This window comes from Sarcophilus harrisii, chromosome 4, assembly GCF_902635505.1.
Source record: "Sarcophilus harrisii chromosome 4, mSarHar1.11, whole genome shotgun sequence".
In the NCBI taxonomy this organism is placed as follows: domain Eukaryota; kingdom Metazoa; phylum Chordata; class Mammalia; order Dasyuromorphia; family Dasyuridae; genus Sarcophilus; species Sarcophilus harrisii.
The window spans coordinates 298,753,213-298,769,246 of NC_045429.1; the positions used below are offsets into that span (position 1 = coordinate 298,753,213).

The 16,034-nt window shown below is 34.5% G+C and overlaps 1 protein-coding gene across 1 annotated transcript in view; it reads left to right on the plus strand.

Moving 5' to 3' along the window:
• The window catches only part of LOC100921220 (myosin-1), a 33,257-nt gene that overhangs the window by 8,716 nt on the left and 8,507 nt on the right, over positions 1 to 16,034 (plus strand). Inside the window, exons 11-26 of the mRNA XM_031965538.1 lie at positions 751 to 869; positions 1,429 to 1,578; positions 3,458 to 3,628; positions 5,537 to 5,846; positions 5,953 to 6,023; positions 7,069 to 7,156; positions 7,244 to 7,361; positions 8,079 to 8,202; positions 8,292 to 8,428; positions 8,636 to 8,891; positions 10,691 to 10,933; positions 11,038 to 11,214; positions 12,665 to 12,810; positions 12,899 to 12,989; positions 13,079 to 13,468; positions 15,093 to 15,219. Of these exons, the coding sequence (XP_031821398.1) occupies positions 751 to 869; positions 1,429 to 1,578; positions 3,458 to 3,628; positions 5,537 to 5,846; positions 5,953 to 6,023; positions 7,069 to 7,156; positions 7,244 to 7,361; positions 8,079 to 8,202; positions 8,292 to 8,428; positions 8,636 to 8,891; positions 10,691 to 10,933; positions 11,038 to 11,214; positions 12,665 to 12,810; positions 12,899 to 12,989; positions 13,079 to 13,468; positions 15,093 to 15,219 (2,718 nt within the window). The remainder of the gene's footprint in view (positions 1 to 750; positions 870 to 1,428; positions 1,579 to 3,457; positions 3,629 to 5,536; positions 5,847 to 5,952; positions 6,024 to 7,068; positions 7,157 to 7,243; positions 7,362 to 8,078; positions 8,203 to 8,291; positions 8,429 to 8,635; positions 8,892 to 10,690; positions 10,934 to 11,037; positions 11,215 to 12,664; positions 12,811 to 12,898; positions 12,990 to 13,078; positions 13,469 to 15,092; positions 15,220 to 16,034) is intronic.

Sequence of the window (16,034 nt, forward strand, 5' to 3'; positions counted from 1 at the left end):
TCCACAATTGATGGACATCTGAAAAGGGAGCAATGAGAAGTTTGAGGAACAATGAAATGGTCTGGAAAAGCCATTATGGTGAATGAGTTAGTGAATCAATTTGAGAGGTATAAAAAGATTGCCTTGTTGCAATGAGCATTTTCTCCAGCTTTGTTCAGCAAAATGTGAATAGGAGCAAAAGCAGCAGAGGGTGAGAATATTTAAGTCTGGGCTTGGCAAGCAAGACTGGTGATAGACTAAAGAAGCAAAAACTCAGAAGAAAAGGATAGTGTGTAGAGCTGAACTGGCTCACCAAATGATCAAGATGGGGAAGGGGAGAAAGGATAAATAGTGCAGGAGTAATGAACTGAGAAAAAACTAAAAGGTGAAGGAATTGGAAGTCATAGTATGAACAAATAATAGGGTTAAGAATCAAGAGGTGATGGGAAAGTTAGGGTGATAAACTACTATGAGATAAAGGAATTTCAAAATTCATGGATATGTAAGGAAAGGACTCATAAGGGATGGCAAAAGGCTTGCTAAAAAAACTCTAACATTTTCATTATTTGATCAAATTCTTGAAATTTTCTGAATACAGTTATTCTAGTTTCAAATAAAAGATATGCAATTTACAATATATGTAACGTATACAATATATGTAATATAAAAATATAATATGCAATGAGGCTTTAGAGGTTTAAAAAGTTCATTTTAATAAATGGGTTTCTTTGGCCTGTAGTATTTATCATTACTATCTTTGTTCCTCCACAGTCGCTGACAAGGCTGCCTATCTACAAAATCTAAATTCTGCTGATCTCCTCAAAGCTCTGTGTTACCCTAGAGTGAAGGTTGGCAATGAATATGTCACCAAAGGCCAGACTGTGCAGCAGGTAAATTAGTTTCTTAGCTAGAGATTTAGCTATCAAACAATCAACAAATACGTATTAGTCCCCTATTAGATATTAGATTCTGGTCTTGAATATTTTACTAGTTGTATGCCCCTGGGCAAATTACTTAATCCTATTTGTCTCAGTTTCCTTATCTACAGAATGATCTGAAGAAGTACTCAAATACATATCAGTTTGGAGAAGTGGTCAAATATATTTATCAATCTAGAGAAGTGGTCAAATATCTTTATCAGTCTAGTATCTTCACCAAGAAAACTCCAAATGGGGGTCACTAAACTGAAAAATGACTGAACAATTAAAAATATATCAAGCATTTTACTAAGTGGTGTAAAAGATGAAAGTGAGACTTGACAACTGTTAGTGGTGATTACATGTGCATGCACCCAATTCACTTGCATGTCATAGCATCACCTCCCTGATGTCATGGTTGTCTTTGAGAATGAAGGACAAACAGCAACAATGATATATACAAAATAAATATCCTTTACAATTCTCTAATAAAGACAGGAATTCTATATTGACTGACTTATCTGTACTTCAGGTGGTCAATGCTGTGGGTGCCCTGGGTAAAGCTGTATATGAGAAGATGTTCCTGTGGATGGTCACTCGTATCAACCAGCAATTGGATACCAAGCAGCCCAGACAGTATTTCATTGGAGTCTTAGATATTGCTGGCTTTGAGATCTTTGATGTGAGTTTGTAATAATTTAGAAGTTTGTAGGTTCTAGAGATTGTTCTCCATGAAATGATGGTACCCTAAACTAAATTAGGGTTGAAAAAGGATGAAAAATCCCACTGGAGTACACAGGTACTTGCCATGTGCTTTGTAGCAAATCTAATTCCAAATCTTGTCTGAGTAGAGGAAAGTTGAGCAATAATTGACTGAGACATATGAAATCTGAGAAGCCATCTGTCTTAGTGACATATCACAACCATCCAAGTACTTTGGCATAAGAAATATAAGTAATCTAGAATGATTTCAGAAGAACGATTTCAATAGTACTTGTGATTTTTTTTTTAAGAGAAGTGGTTAGTTGGTTCAAAGATTTCAAGAGCTGAAAGTATAATACAGGGAGGCAGATGGCATAACTGAGACAGCTATCACATGACTGAGGAACACTTCACTGATAGTGATTGAGAAGGTAAGGGGAAAGTTCTCTGAATTGTTTGAACAAGTGTTAATGAAAGTGTAAATAAGCAGTAGTGGAAAGTGAGTGATCAATCCATCATCAGAGGAATGTAACAGTGTGATCATTGCTGATTTTGTATCATCTAGAGAGAAATACAGTAGTGAATTATTTATAAAATTATATTTGAGTGTGACAAAAAAATAACAATCTCTTATTTTGACTGTTTGCCCCTGCTGGGATGCAGTTCAGCCACTATAATAAAGTTATGCCATCATATTCCACTTTAGGGATATTGACTAAAAAATAAAAGCTGTTTCATAATTCAGACATTATAGTAACATTTGCCTCATTTATGAGGAGAGTACTTATCAGAAAATTTTAGTTATCTAGAAAACAGAACATAGGATTGAGAGCTGGAAAGGACCTAGACCAAACTCTTATTTTATTTTACAGATTTAAGGAACTGAGATTTCCAGAGATTAAAAATGTTGACAAAATTATTTTGGAGATAATGAAGGAGGAATGTCTCATACTCCATATCCTAAAGTTCATACATAGAAGAATATCTCATGCTCTTATTCACATTTTACTTTTACTTAAAATAATAATAATAATAACTTTAATTATCTGTTTCCAAACACATAGGGATTAGAAGGATAGGTCTATTAAAATCAGGCATGGTGACAGAAACAAGAGATGACAACCTGATAGGGAAAAAAAAATAATATTAAAAACAGGTGCAAGAACTCAAGAAGCACAGTAGTCTATAGATATTGAGCATAAAGATAAACACCCTTGCATTTCTTTTTAAATTTTTTTTGTTTTATTTCTTTTTAAATTAAAGTTATTTATTTCAAACTTAAATACAAAATAGGAAAAGAAAAGAAACAATTGTCATATGCATAGCAGAACATAGGGGGATTCAAAATACAAAGTAATATATTTCCATTTCAAGAAAGTCTATTTAATAAACACTACATATTATGTTCAGAATTATCCATCTTTTCTTTGCTTCCTTGTAGGTTTTCTTTAGTTCTCTTGCTATGCAGTTTTTATTTTATTCTTCTCTCTCTCTCCCTCTCTCCCTCTTCCAAGAAGACTACAATTAAGCACAGATATATTTGTGTGTATGTATATATATGTATATATACACATACATATATATCTATCTTTGCATATTTCATTGGAATCACTGTATAGTTATGGTATCTTAGAACTAATATTGCCCATGATCTTGAATTCATGTTATAATTTATCTTCATAATGATGAATAAATTATCAGGAAGAGATTGGGCTAAGTTTAGAATGATTTCTATCCCAAATAATTAAAATATGGTAAGTTTTGATCCTTAGGTTATATGGAAAATATTCCACTTGTGTGGAAAACATTCTTTAATGATACCATGTAAATGAAATACTTTTGTGTATCTCTTCACTCAGTTCAACAGCCTGGAGCAGCTGTGCATCAACTTCACCAATGAGAAACTGCAACAGTTTTTCAACCACCACATGTTTGTGCTGGAACAGGAAGAGTACAAGAAGGAAGGCATCGAGTGGGAGTTCATTGACTTTGGGATGGACCTGGCTGCCTGCATTGAGCTCATTGAGAAGGTGTGTTTGACCGTTGATTAATCTGTAGGCTTGAGGGCCTTCCATTAAAAAGTTCAGTGAATTAAAAGAGAAATATATCTTGATACATGATGCTATTTTTAAAGATTTACTTTTCCCCCCTCCTTCACAATTGAAATATAAATGAAAACAACAACAAAAATCTTTCCTCTAGTATCCCTAATTTTGAATATCACAAGCAAGATGTATATCTATGCAGATAGATGTACATAGTTTACATATTTATGCACATATCTATATTTGTATGCATGTTCATTTATGTGCACATATTTTATACATGTATATACATACCTACATTTGTATGCATACACATTTATATATACATATTTAGACTTGAACTATGCTTGTGATTGCCATAGTATAGGTAATTTCTACTGAAGGAACTCTTACAAGAATCATCTGAACCTACTGTATTTTAGAAAGTTATCTGCAGCCTTGAGAGATTGAATGACTTGTCCAGGGTCCCACAGCATTGTGTGTAAGAGATATGACTTAAATTCAAGTTTTTCTAATTCTCAGACTAGCTCTCCATCTTTTACACCATGGTTCTTCTTATATATACCATGGATTTGAGTCCTGAGTGTGCCACTTGTTCTAGGTGACTTTAAGAAAGTTGTTTCTCTAAACTTCAGTTTAGTTATTTGTAAACGAATTCATACTTTCTATTTATGTCTGTAAGTATGTATATACATGTGTATGAATATGTATTCTAGGGGAAGCTAAGTGGCACAATGGATTCGGGAAGACCTGAATTCCAATCAACTATAAATATTTATTAGCTATGTGAACTTGGGCAAGTCATTTAGCTTCTTTTTATCTCAGTTCCTTCAGCTATAAATGAAAGTAAGAATAGCAACTACTTACCAGGATTGTGAGGACCAAATGAGATAATAATTGTAAAATGCATAAGATAGTAGCTGTACAGTCAGCACTATATAAATGTTAGCACTTATTATTAGCTATTAGTGCAATCTTCATATACTTAAATATGTGTATGTGTGGGTAAATAGATGAATGAAATTGATGGGTAGATAGGTAGATAGGCAAGAAGAAAGGAAGGAAGGAAGGAAGGAAGGAAGGAAGGAAGGAAGGAAGGAAGGAAGGAAGGAAGGAAGGAAGGAAGGAAAGAAGGAGGGAAGGAAGGAAGGATAGGAAGAAAGGAAGGATAGGAAGGAGAGAGGGAGGAAGGGAGAAAGGAAAGAAAGATAGGCTTTTTTTCTCTAAAAAGAGACTTTATGGGATAGAATGTTCTGATTTTTTAGGGGGTAGCTAAGAATATTTTTTGGTATTCTAGGTTACTTTTTAGTGGAAATTGGGAAATGTGGACCTTGTATTATGAGGCCTTTCAATAAGTTTTTTTTTTCTTTTTAAATTTTTTTTATTTTGAAGAAACAGAATAAGAGAAAAGAAAAATATAAAAGCAATACAAAACAAAATGAAACAAAAGAGAAAATTGTCATATGCCCTGCAGAACATCAAGGAGAATTCAAAATATATAACAACAAATATCATCAATAAGTTTTTAATAAGCATAGCAGATCCTTGCAACCTCACCCAAACATATCAAGAAAAAATACCTTTATTAATATCAACAGATTCACAATATTATTTCTATATATACATACTAAATCAGAGAATAATAGATTTTCTGCTAGAAGGGACATTGAAAGTCAGAGGCCCCATAGTCCAACAGATAAGAGAAGGAAATAGAAGCACATAAAAGTTGAGAGCTTTGCCAAAGGTACACACAGCATAGAAAAACCAGAAGTAGGGTTTTAACACAAGTCTTCTCACAATGCAAGTCTGGTGTTCTTAAGACTGTACCATACTGTATTTTTCATCTCAACTTCAAATCAAACTACAATCATGTATCTATTGTCCTCCTTTCAGCCAATGGGCATTTTCTCCATCTTAGAAGAAGAGTGCATGTTCCCCAAGGCAACAGACACTTCTTTCAAGAACAAGCTGTATGAGCAGCATCTTGGCAAGTCCAACAACTTCCAGAAACCTAAGGTTGTCAAAGGGAAGGCTGAGGCCCATTTCTCTCTGATTCACTATGCTGGCACTGTAGACTACAACATTACTGGTTGGCTGGATAAGAACAAGGACCCTCTGAATGAGACTGTGGTTGGGTTGTACCAGAAATCCTCAATGAAAACTTTGGCCTTCCTCTTTTCTGGGCCAACTGCTGCTGAAGCAGGTAAATACTACCGTAATTAGTATTTCTTTAAATTTTCATGATTTTAGGTACAATTGCCTAATAGAAAGAAGTGCCCTTTAACAATATGCATTTTCTTGTCCCTCAGAGGCTAGTGGTGGAAAGAAAGGTGGCAAGAAGAAGGGTTCATCTTTCCAGACTGTGTCAGCTCTTTTCAGGGTACAATTTTCACTTGCATTTTATAATGTTTCAAAAAACTAAAAACTATTATATAGTTTGTAAGGAAAATAAACTCCATGAAAAGAATATTTAGAGGACCAGAATATATGTTGTTATAGAGAAATGTGTGTGGGTGTGTGTATTAGATATCTACAGTGCCTAGCATGTGATAGGAAGTTAATAAATTAATTTAATTGGTTGATTATATAGACATATAGGATGCAGTGGAAGCTTGAAGAGAACTCAACAAATAAAGATAAAGATAGTAGGATTAATATATTTCATAAAGTATTGATACTTAATAATGAGTAGAATTCCACAATTAATTATATGGGGAGGGGAGGGCTTGGTCGAGATAGAAATAGATAGAGATTTTTCAGCAGTGAGAAATAAAAGATGGGAGATAGATGAAAAACTGGGAATCAGTAAGCAAATAAAGGTGATTATTTTCTTTATAATTCAATAGATATTTATTAAGCATCTAATGTACATCCTTGTGCCCCAGAGACACAAAACTTTAAGAAAAATAGCATAGTCCACACCCACAAGGAATTTATATTTCACTAGAAAGTTGACATAGTGCTGAAATTAGGTGGTTGCAGAAATATTCAATGGTATATTAATATCTTACCTTAAGAGCTTCAATGGGCTTAAATATCAAATGAGAGAATTGAAACCTAGAAAAATAGAAATTATTTTTAAAATATGGTTGTGTAATTCTTAGGAAATGTGGGGATAGAGAAGGAATTTAGAGAGTACAGCATTAATAGAATGAAATTTAGAGATCAAAGTCAACTTAGAGGCCACTAGTCTAATTCCCTCATTTACAGAAGAGAAAACTTGCATAAATGTATAAAGTGACTTGCTAAATGGGTCATAAAGGTTGTAAATGACAGAACCATTGTTGGATTGAGTCACTTTGGATACAGTTTTTGGATATTTTTCTTCCTATTAATGTCAAAAATCACAATAATTACCTATTAATTGCATATGAATGAAATGATATATGAATTCCCATATATATCCTTATCTTATGACCTCTTAGGAGAATTTAAACAAGCTGATGACCAATTTGAGGAGTACTCACCCTCATTTTGTACGTTGTATCATTCCCAATGAAACCAAAACTCCTGGTAAGGAACTCTAGAATTAAAATTCACAGCTTGACTTTCAGCTTTTTATTTTGTGGTATGGTAACTTCATCAGTTTGGCTCTTTCAGGTGCTATGGAACATGAACTTGTCCTTCACCAGCTGAGGTGTAATGGTGTGCTAGAAGGCATCAGAATCTGCCGGAAGGGATTCCCAAGCAGAATCCTCTATGCTGACTTCAAACAGAGGTCAGTCTCTTTTCATTTTGAATTATTCTAAAGTATTTGGTACTTACCATTATAAATGTTTACTGCTCACTTTTAAAATGAGCAATGAAAATACTGAATTTAACCTCAGAGGAGCTAGAGTTTTGACTACTTTGGGGACCTTTTGTTGTTGTTTGGGGCTTTTCTTGGCAAAGATATTGGAGTGGTTTTGGCATTTCCGTCTCCAGCTCATTTTAAACATGAGGAAACTGAGGCAAATGGGGTGAAATAACTTGTCCATGGTCACACAGCCACTAAGTATCTTATGCTGGATTTGAACTCAGGAAGAAAAGTCTTCTTGACTCCAGGTCTGGTACTCTATCCACCGTACTATTTAGAGCTCTCTTTTTGGTATATTTAAATAAGTTATTTTCCTTATAACTCTAGATTTAGATCGAGAAAAAAACATTTTAGCTTTATGATTTTGTAGCAAAAGAGAGAAATAAATACAATATAATATAACTAACAGATTTTTAACTCAGTAAATCTAGAGACTAAGCTACTTTTTATATGTAACAAAAACCATGAATAAGAGAATACTATTGTGGTATATCCATACTGCCAAACAACAACAAAAAACTATACTGCATAATATCTGCTCCATTTTTTTAGTAGTCTGGGAAGAGAAGATCCATTAGTCAATGGTAGCAGTTTCATATCTGTATATATGTTTTGCTTTTTTTTTTTTTTTTACAACAGATACAAAGTTTTAAATGCAAGTGCTATTCCTGAAGGACAATTCATTGATAGCAAGAAGGCTTCTGAGAAGCTTCTTGGATCCATAGATATTGACCACACCCAATATAAATTTGGCCACACCAAGGTATTATGTTAATTCTATCTGTACCACATCCAGTCAGCTTCTACTTTTTTGCAGAATGAAGTCAACGATCTGTAATGACTTTCATGTAGGTCTTCTTCAAAGCTGGTCTTCTGGGTCTCCTAGAGGAGATGAGAGATGACAAGCTGGCACAGCTTATTACCCGAACTCAAGCCATGTGTCGTGGTTTTCTAGCAAGAGTGGAGTACCAGAAGATGGTGGAAAGAAGGTAAATGAATTCATATATTTAGCCCATTTGGCACAAGTCTCAAAATTGATCTGTTGTTTTATTTTTACATTGGACCTATTAACATTTTATTTTAAAGTATATTTTATTGATATTTTTATATCATCTAATTTTTTCCATGCCTCCCTTCCTTGTGCCCTCTCACAGTTCCATTTAACAAAAAACATATGCATTTTCATCATATCACAGAGAATCCATCTTCTGCATCCAATACAATATCCGTTCCTTCATGAATGTCAAGCACTGGCCCTGGATGAAACTATATTTCAAAATCAAGCCTCTGCTCAAGAGTGCAGAGACAGAGAAAGAAATGGCCAACATGAAGGAAGAGTTTGAAAAAACTAAAGAAAACCTTGCAAAGGCAGAAGCAAAAAGGAAAGAGCTAGAAGAAAAAATGGTGGCTTTAATGCAAGAAAAAAATGATTTGCAGCTCCAAGTTCAATCTGTGAGTATTATATATCATTTTACTGAATCTTTGTCGTAAAGAGAAATATTTTTCAACTCAAAGATCTTTAAAAAATAAATCTAATACTTCTTTTCATATTGCTACTTCTTAAATATTTAATTGTCAAGTCTTCTGCAGTCATAAATCAATGATTCTTCTCATACTCAACATCATTTCTTTCCTAAAAGAAAAAGTAGAGTAGTATTTTTATTCAGAAAGGTTTAACTATGATTCTCAGAGATAACATGATGTACTGGACAGAGTATTGGAGTTTAAGTCCATCACTTAATTCTCAAAGATTACTCTTCCACTGAATTTGATTTCTCTGGGCTTCCTTTTCTGAGGCAGCTAGGTAGCATTGTTGTTAGAACACTAGATCTAAAATCAGGAAAACCTGAGCTCAAATTCAACCTCAGACATTTGCCAGCTTTATGACCTTGGGCATTATGTCTTTTAACTTCAGCCTGCCTCAATTTCTTCTTCTGGAAAATGGAGATAATAATTCTATCTACTTCTCGGGATTATTATGAGGATAAAATGAAATAATATTTGTAAAGTGCTTTGCAAGCACTTCATCTCAGTCTAAAGCTTGTATTTATTTACAATTTTAATTTTTTGCAAAGGATTTTTACATAAATTATCTCGTTTCAGTTTGCTGATGTCACATAGCTGGTAAATTCTTGAAGCAGAATCTGATCCTAGCTCAGTCTAGTTTCAAAATCATGGAGCAAATTTTTATCTTACTTAATTCACAGGAGTGTTGTGAGGAAGGTACACTGTGAATCTTAAAGATCCAGAAAAATGTTGATTTTTGTTATTATTGCCTACCTTCACAGAGGTTCTTGTGGGAATCAAATGAGATAATGTATAGAAATGTGTTCTATAACCAATAAAAGACTAAACAAATATAAGTTCAATAGGAGAACTTAGAGAAGGAAAACATTATATTCTCTAAAAATTTACTATTAACAAGTCCTGACAAAAGATTATTGCTGATATTGCTGAAGAGGGAAAATCTTGTTAATGAGTGAGTTCTCGGATGAGATAATTGTTTTGAGCATAACAATAATGATTGTGATCATTATTTATATGGTGCTTTGAATACATCATCTTATTTGATCTTCATAACAATCCATCTTCTTCACTTTAGTTCTATGTACACAGATTTCAGCATCTTCCTTCTAGATAACATATATGCTATTTGTCTCTATCTCTCTTCCCACACCAGTACATCACATCAATCCTTTTTGGTTCTATCTCTTCTCAATTATGTGCTACTTCCAGAAAAGACCCTCTAATGTCAATTTACTGTATCCCTTATTTGTATTTGTCACCTTGTCATCTGATACTTTTGTCTCTTTGCCCCACCCTAGAGAAAGATATAGACATCTACACCATCTTAGTGTCAAAGAGAGCCATATTCTTATTTTCTGAAGATGAATGTGAAACAAGGAGAAATATTGCTAATGATTAAATTTAAGAGCACTAAGATAAAGTTATGGAATTTTTAATAATTATTAATCTAAGTTCTCCATGAACAGATCAGAGATGGATCATAGTTTGGAAAATAATATGAGATTATATGTTTCTCTATAATTCCACTCCACAGAGTTTTGCAAATGATAGGGATTTAATTCAATAAAGCAAATATTACTTCTGTAATAGAAGCTACAACTGATCTTTTCTTTCATATGTGTGCTGATCGAGGTAAAATCAAGTGAACCAACAAATAAAAAATATGTTATTGGTATAATATAGAGCATCAGAAAAACCTCTCAAATATCTAATATCTTTTTCAGGAAGCAGATAGTTTGGCTGATGCTGAGGAGAGATGTGACCAGCTAATCAAAACCAAAATCCAACTTGAGGCTAAAATCAAAGAAGTGACTGAAAGAGCTGAGGATGAGGAAGAGATCAATGCTGAACTGACAGCCAAAAAAAGGAAACTGGAAGATGAATGTTCAGAACTCAAGAAAGACATTGATGACCTTGAGCTAACACTAGCCAAAGTGGAAAAGGAGAAACATGCTACTGAGAACAAAGTACAAATAACACCCATGGGAATAGAATAATGTATAGTTGCATATGGTATGTGTAAGTATGATACTAAATGCACAATAATACAAAAGCATTTTCCCTCACAAAGGTGAAAAACCTCACAGAGGAAATGGCTGGGCTGGATGAAACCATTGCTAAGCTCACCAAAGAGAAGAAAGCTCTCCAGGAGGCTCATCAGCAGACCCTGGATGACCTGCAGGCAGAAGAGGACAAAGTGAATACACTGACCAAAGCTAAAATCAAACTGGAGCAACAAGTGGATGATGTAAGCCTAAAATTATAAAGAAATACTGTTCTTTTTTTGAGACAAACATTATGGAATCATGTTTACTTGATGAATCAATATTAATCCATTATCTGCTGATCCTGGTAAGTATTTTATGTTTTTAAGAATAAATTCCTAGACAGAAAAATGAGAAAGGTATATTGAGAGAATATATAACTCAGTCTTCTACCCAGAGTTTGTTTTTTTAAACTTCCTTATTGGGCGGCTAATCAGAGCTGAAAAGGATGAAGTAACTTGATTAGGGATATAGTCAAGTCATTTGAAGAGCCTGGACCAGGTACTCCTTTCATCACACATTCCATAGTGGTAAACATTATGAAAAATCTACAGAAGAAACATAAAATAAAATAACATAAAACCCATGAGGAATTTTTAATATTACAGAAGAAAGAAAGTATATGATCAAATGTTAATTGAGACAAACAATAACTTTAGAACCAATAGAGAGTTAAAGAAATAAGGATTATTGATTTATTGTAGTCACAAGAGAGTGGGTTTTATCAATTCTCCCTCTATAATATCTCTTTCTTGTGAATTCCCTTCTCTTTACCATGTAGTTGTTGCCACCCTAGTTGAGGAATTCATCATGCCTTGCCTGGACTATTGTAAGCGTCCCTAATTAGTCTCACTACTTCTAGTGTCTCTCCTCTCCAACTGACTTGACAAAATTTTTCTAAAGGACATAACTGACTACGTCACTCCTCTGGTTAAAAAACCTTGGTTGGCTTCCCATTGTCTATCAGACAAAAATACAAATTCCTAACTCGGACAAGAAGGATCTCTGTCATATGACTCCACAGCTATTCTTATTTTATGATTCCCCTTTCTGTAATCCATAGTTCAAACTTCCCCAAACTTAAGATTTCATCTTAAACCTCTCCAGAGTAAATACACTTCAGAATTAACCATGCCTCAATTTCTTGAATTCACTTCTTTCAAAATAATTGTCCTTTAGGTTCAATTCAGGTGCCACTTCCTCCATGAAACCTTCTATGATGATCACTCTGATCTCATTTTTAATGCTTTCTCCATCTTTCATTTTATTGAGGATGTATCTGTGTACCAAGCATAACCAACATCCCATGAATAGTGTCCTTGTAGTCAGCAGGCCTATTTTGTTTTTGGCTCTCTATCTCCAATACCTACATTAGTGCCCTGGATATAACGAATATTTAATTTTTTTTAAAATTGTGGAATTGAAGAGATATTGAACAGATAAGGTGATAGATAGTACAAGGAAAGATTCTGTAGAAGTTGATGACTGAGGGCCAAAAAATAAATAAATAAATAAAGCAAGAAAGAGGAAAAGATAACCTCGGAACTTCTAGACTAAGGTATATAATAGGGAGTAAGTTAGAGGACTTGGGGATTAGAAGGATGGGGCTATTAGCAGAAACTGCCATGTATTAATTAAATTATTTACCGTTAGCTTGAAGGGTCTTTGGAGCAAGAAAAGAAAATTCGCATGGATCTGGAGAGAGCAAAGAGAAAACTTGAAGGAGATTTAAAATTGGCCCAGGAATCCATCATGGATGTAGAAAATGACAAACAGCAGCTTGATGAAAAGTTCAAAAAGTAAGTAGTTGAGGAACACAGTTTCTTGTGGAAAAAGACCTTTTGAAATTTTAAGTACAAATACAAAGCATACATTGCTTTTTTAAAGGAAAGAGTTTGAAATGAGCAACCTGCAAAGCAAAATTGAAGATGAACAAGCTTTGGGTATGCAGTTGCAGAAGAAGATCAAGGAGTTGCAGGTAAAGTCAGCACTTCTTTGGGTTCCAGACACCATAGAAACGTTCATTGACAGGAAAGGGCTAATGGATGTGTTTTTCCTTATTGCCAGGCACGCATTGAAGAACTGGAGGAGGAAATCGAGGCAGAACGTGCCTCGCGGGCAAAAGCTGAGAAGCAAAGATCTGATCTCTCCAGGGAACTTGAGGAGATCAGCGAGCGCCTGGAGGAAGCTGGAGGAGCGACTTCAGCTCAGATTGAGATGAACAAGAAACGAGAGGCTGAATTCCAGAAAATGCGCAGGGACCTTGAAGAGGCCACCCTGCAGCATGAAGCCACAGCTGCCACTCTACGCAAGAAGCACGCTGATAGTGTTGCTGAGCTTGGGGAACAAATTGATAACTTGCAGAGAGTCAAACAGAAACTAGAGAAGGAGAAGAGTGAATTGAAAATGGAGATCGATGATCTTGCCAGCAATATGGAATCTGTATCCAAAGCTAAAGTAGGTCCCTGAATTTAATTTAAACAGAATAAACAATGTGTAATGCCAGAGAAACTGAGGCAGGAGAGAGATTAGAGAATTTTTAATATTTTATTAATTGGAGACTGGACAGGACTCTTGTCTCAAATTACCCAGTGCTGAATGGGAGAATCTCAAACTCTTAAATACCTTTTCTCTAAACAAAGGAAGGGGTAAGTAGCGTGGGAAAACTTCTGTCAGGATAGGAGAGGCCATAAATCCTAAAAACCCAGAAACAGGATGTCTGACAGGAATAAAGATATCAGTGAGGCATCTTGGAATATTTTTAGAAGGATATTGTAAATTCTTAAGAACAGGAAAGAGTCAGGAGGTCCCCTCTCTTGTTTATCCGGCTTGTGCTAACAATTTATAACCTTAGAGCAAATGGTTCCCAATCTTAATGGACCAGAAGGGGGGTTACAACTAAGGGAAATAGTTAGGGAGACTGAGATAAGGGAAACTCGTACAGGGAAACTGAGGTAGAACAGTTCAAAAGAGACTGTGGCATAACAAATGCAAGGTTCCACAATATCTGAAGTTCTATAATTAAAAATCATTCCTTTGGGGATGAACAATAACATCAGCCTTGGGGAAAAGTAACATTTTACACTGTATTTGCTTATTTTTTTCCTGACAAGAAGAGTTTAGCTATTTGTTAGAGCAAAGGAGACACTGGGCAAATCACGACAATTCCCCAGGAATCAGTTTCCTTATCTGTAAAATGAAAAATTTGGCTAAGCTTCTTCCCAATCTCATTTCCAACAAAATGTTTGAAATCCTACTCTACTCATTTTAAATCTACTATTTATATTTACATACTTATAATAACTTACATATTATGGAATTTTAAAGCTTTAAAGGAATTTTTTATGATTGTTTCTTTGATCTTCATAACTCCTCTGTGAGAGATGAAAGGCCTATTATCATTTCTGTTTTTCATATAAGAAAACCAAAACAATGAGAGATGAGTTAATGAAAGAACTGTGGGAGAAGTTAGTTGGCACCTCAAATCAGGAGAACCTGAGTTCAAATACAGTCTCATACACTTACTAAATGTATGACCTTGGACAAGTCACTTAACCCTGATTGCTTTCAGAGAGACAGAAAGAACCTTGCTTTGTTTTCCTATTTCCTGGTTATTCTCTTGTCATGGTGGTGCTAGGCCTCTGAAAGTGTTTTAGGGAACTCTTACAATAATCCTCCTTTACAGTGAGGAAATTCCCTGTATAAATTTAGCACATTCTTTTCAATTTAAAGAGTTGCATAGAGCTCTGAGAATCTAAGTGTCTTTCCCAGTGTCAGAGACACAACTTCACTCTGGTTTTCCTGACTTCAAGGTACGTTATCTATATATACCATACTTTATTCTTCCAACAAATAAATTCTGTGCTGCTACAAAAACTTTAGATAAGAATACGATTTTATTTAAGTATTTTAAGATCATGTAGCCCAAACCCCTTATTTTTATAGATGAGAAAATTGAGGCCCAGAGATGAAATGGCTTTTTCAAGGTAATGATTACTAAAGTGGATCATAAACCCAGGTCCTTCAACTCGAAATCTATCCTTCCACAACATCACAATGCCTTCTAAAATTTTGCATGCAGGGCAACCTTGAAAAAATGTGCCGCACTCTAGAAGATCAAGTTAGTGAACTTAAATCAAAGGAAGAGGAACAGCAGCGTCTGATCAATGACCTAACTGCCCAGAGAGGGCGCTTACAGACTGAATCTGGTAAGTCATTTACTGGTGCCCATCTTGGATTACTAGTTCTAAATTGCTTTAAAAGTTTTTTGTGTTAAATCAATTAGGTACACATTTATATGCAGTTACTATTTGCAATATACATTGTGTAAGGAACTGGGGATAAATAGATGAACCAAGGGTTATAATCTGATAAGCGAGGGAAACAGTCTTTGATAAGTGCATGAGAGCTCCAAGCTAAGTGATATAAGAAAGACCCAAAGGGGCCAAATTCTATTAATAAAAACCTTTACATATTTTTTTCACAAGAACTGTCTTTTTATCATGACTTCCCCATCCTTTACTTGGGTAGCTAATTTTTTGAACCCAAGTATAGAACTTTACATTTATACCTCTGCAATTTCATCTTTTAGATACCCAACCATTCTAGTCTGTTGAAATATTTTGAGATTTTGAGTCTGTGAGCAATAAATTTGATAAACATTCATATCTTTATCCAAGTCACAAAGTCATAAAATAAAATGAACAAATGCAAGAACAAGTAGAGAGCCCTATGTCTCCACTAGAAATTCTTCTCTAAGATATCTTTAAATAAATGACTATTCTTTCTTTGGTTATTCAGATCTTTATCCATCTAATGGTATTCTTATCTTGTCCACATCATGTTCATAAACATAGCATGACAGATTTGATTAAAAAGCAAATAGGATTAGTTTGATATGACCTATATTCTTAATGAAACCATGCTTTTTGATCACCATTTCTTTTTCTTCACTGATCAGGATTTGGGTAGAAACCAAAGTCAAGTCCAATATTCTAGAGTTGCAGGTTTCATTCAAACTCTA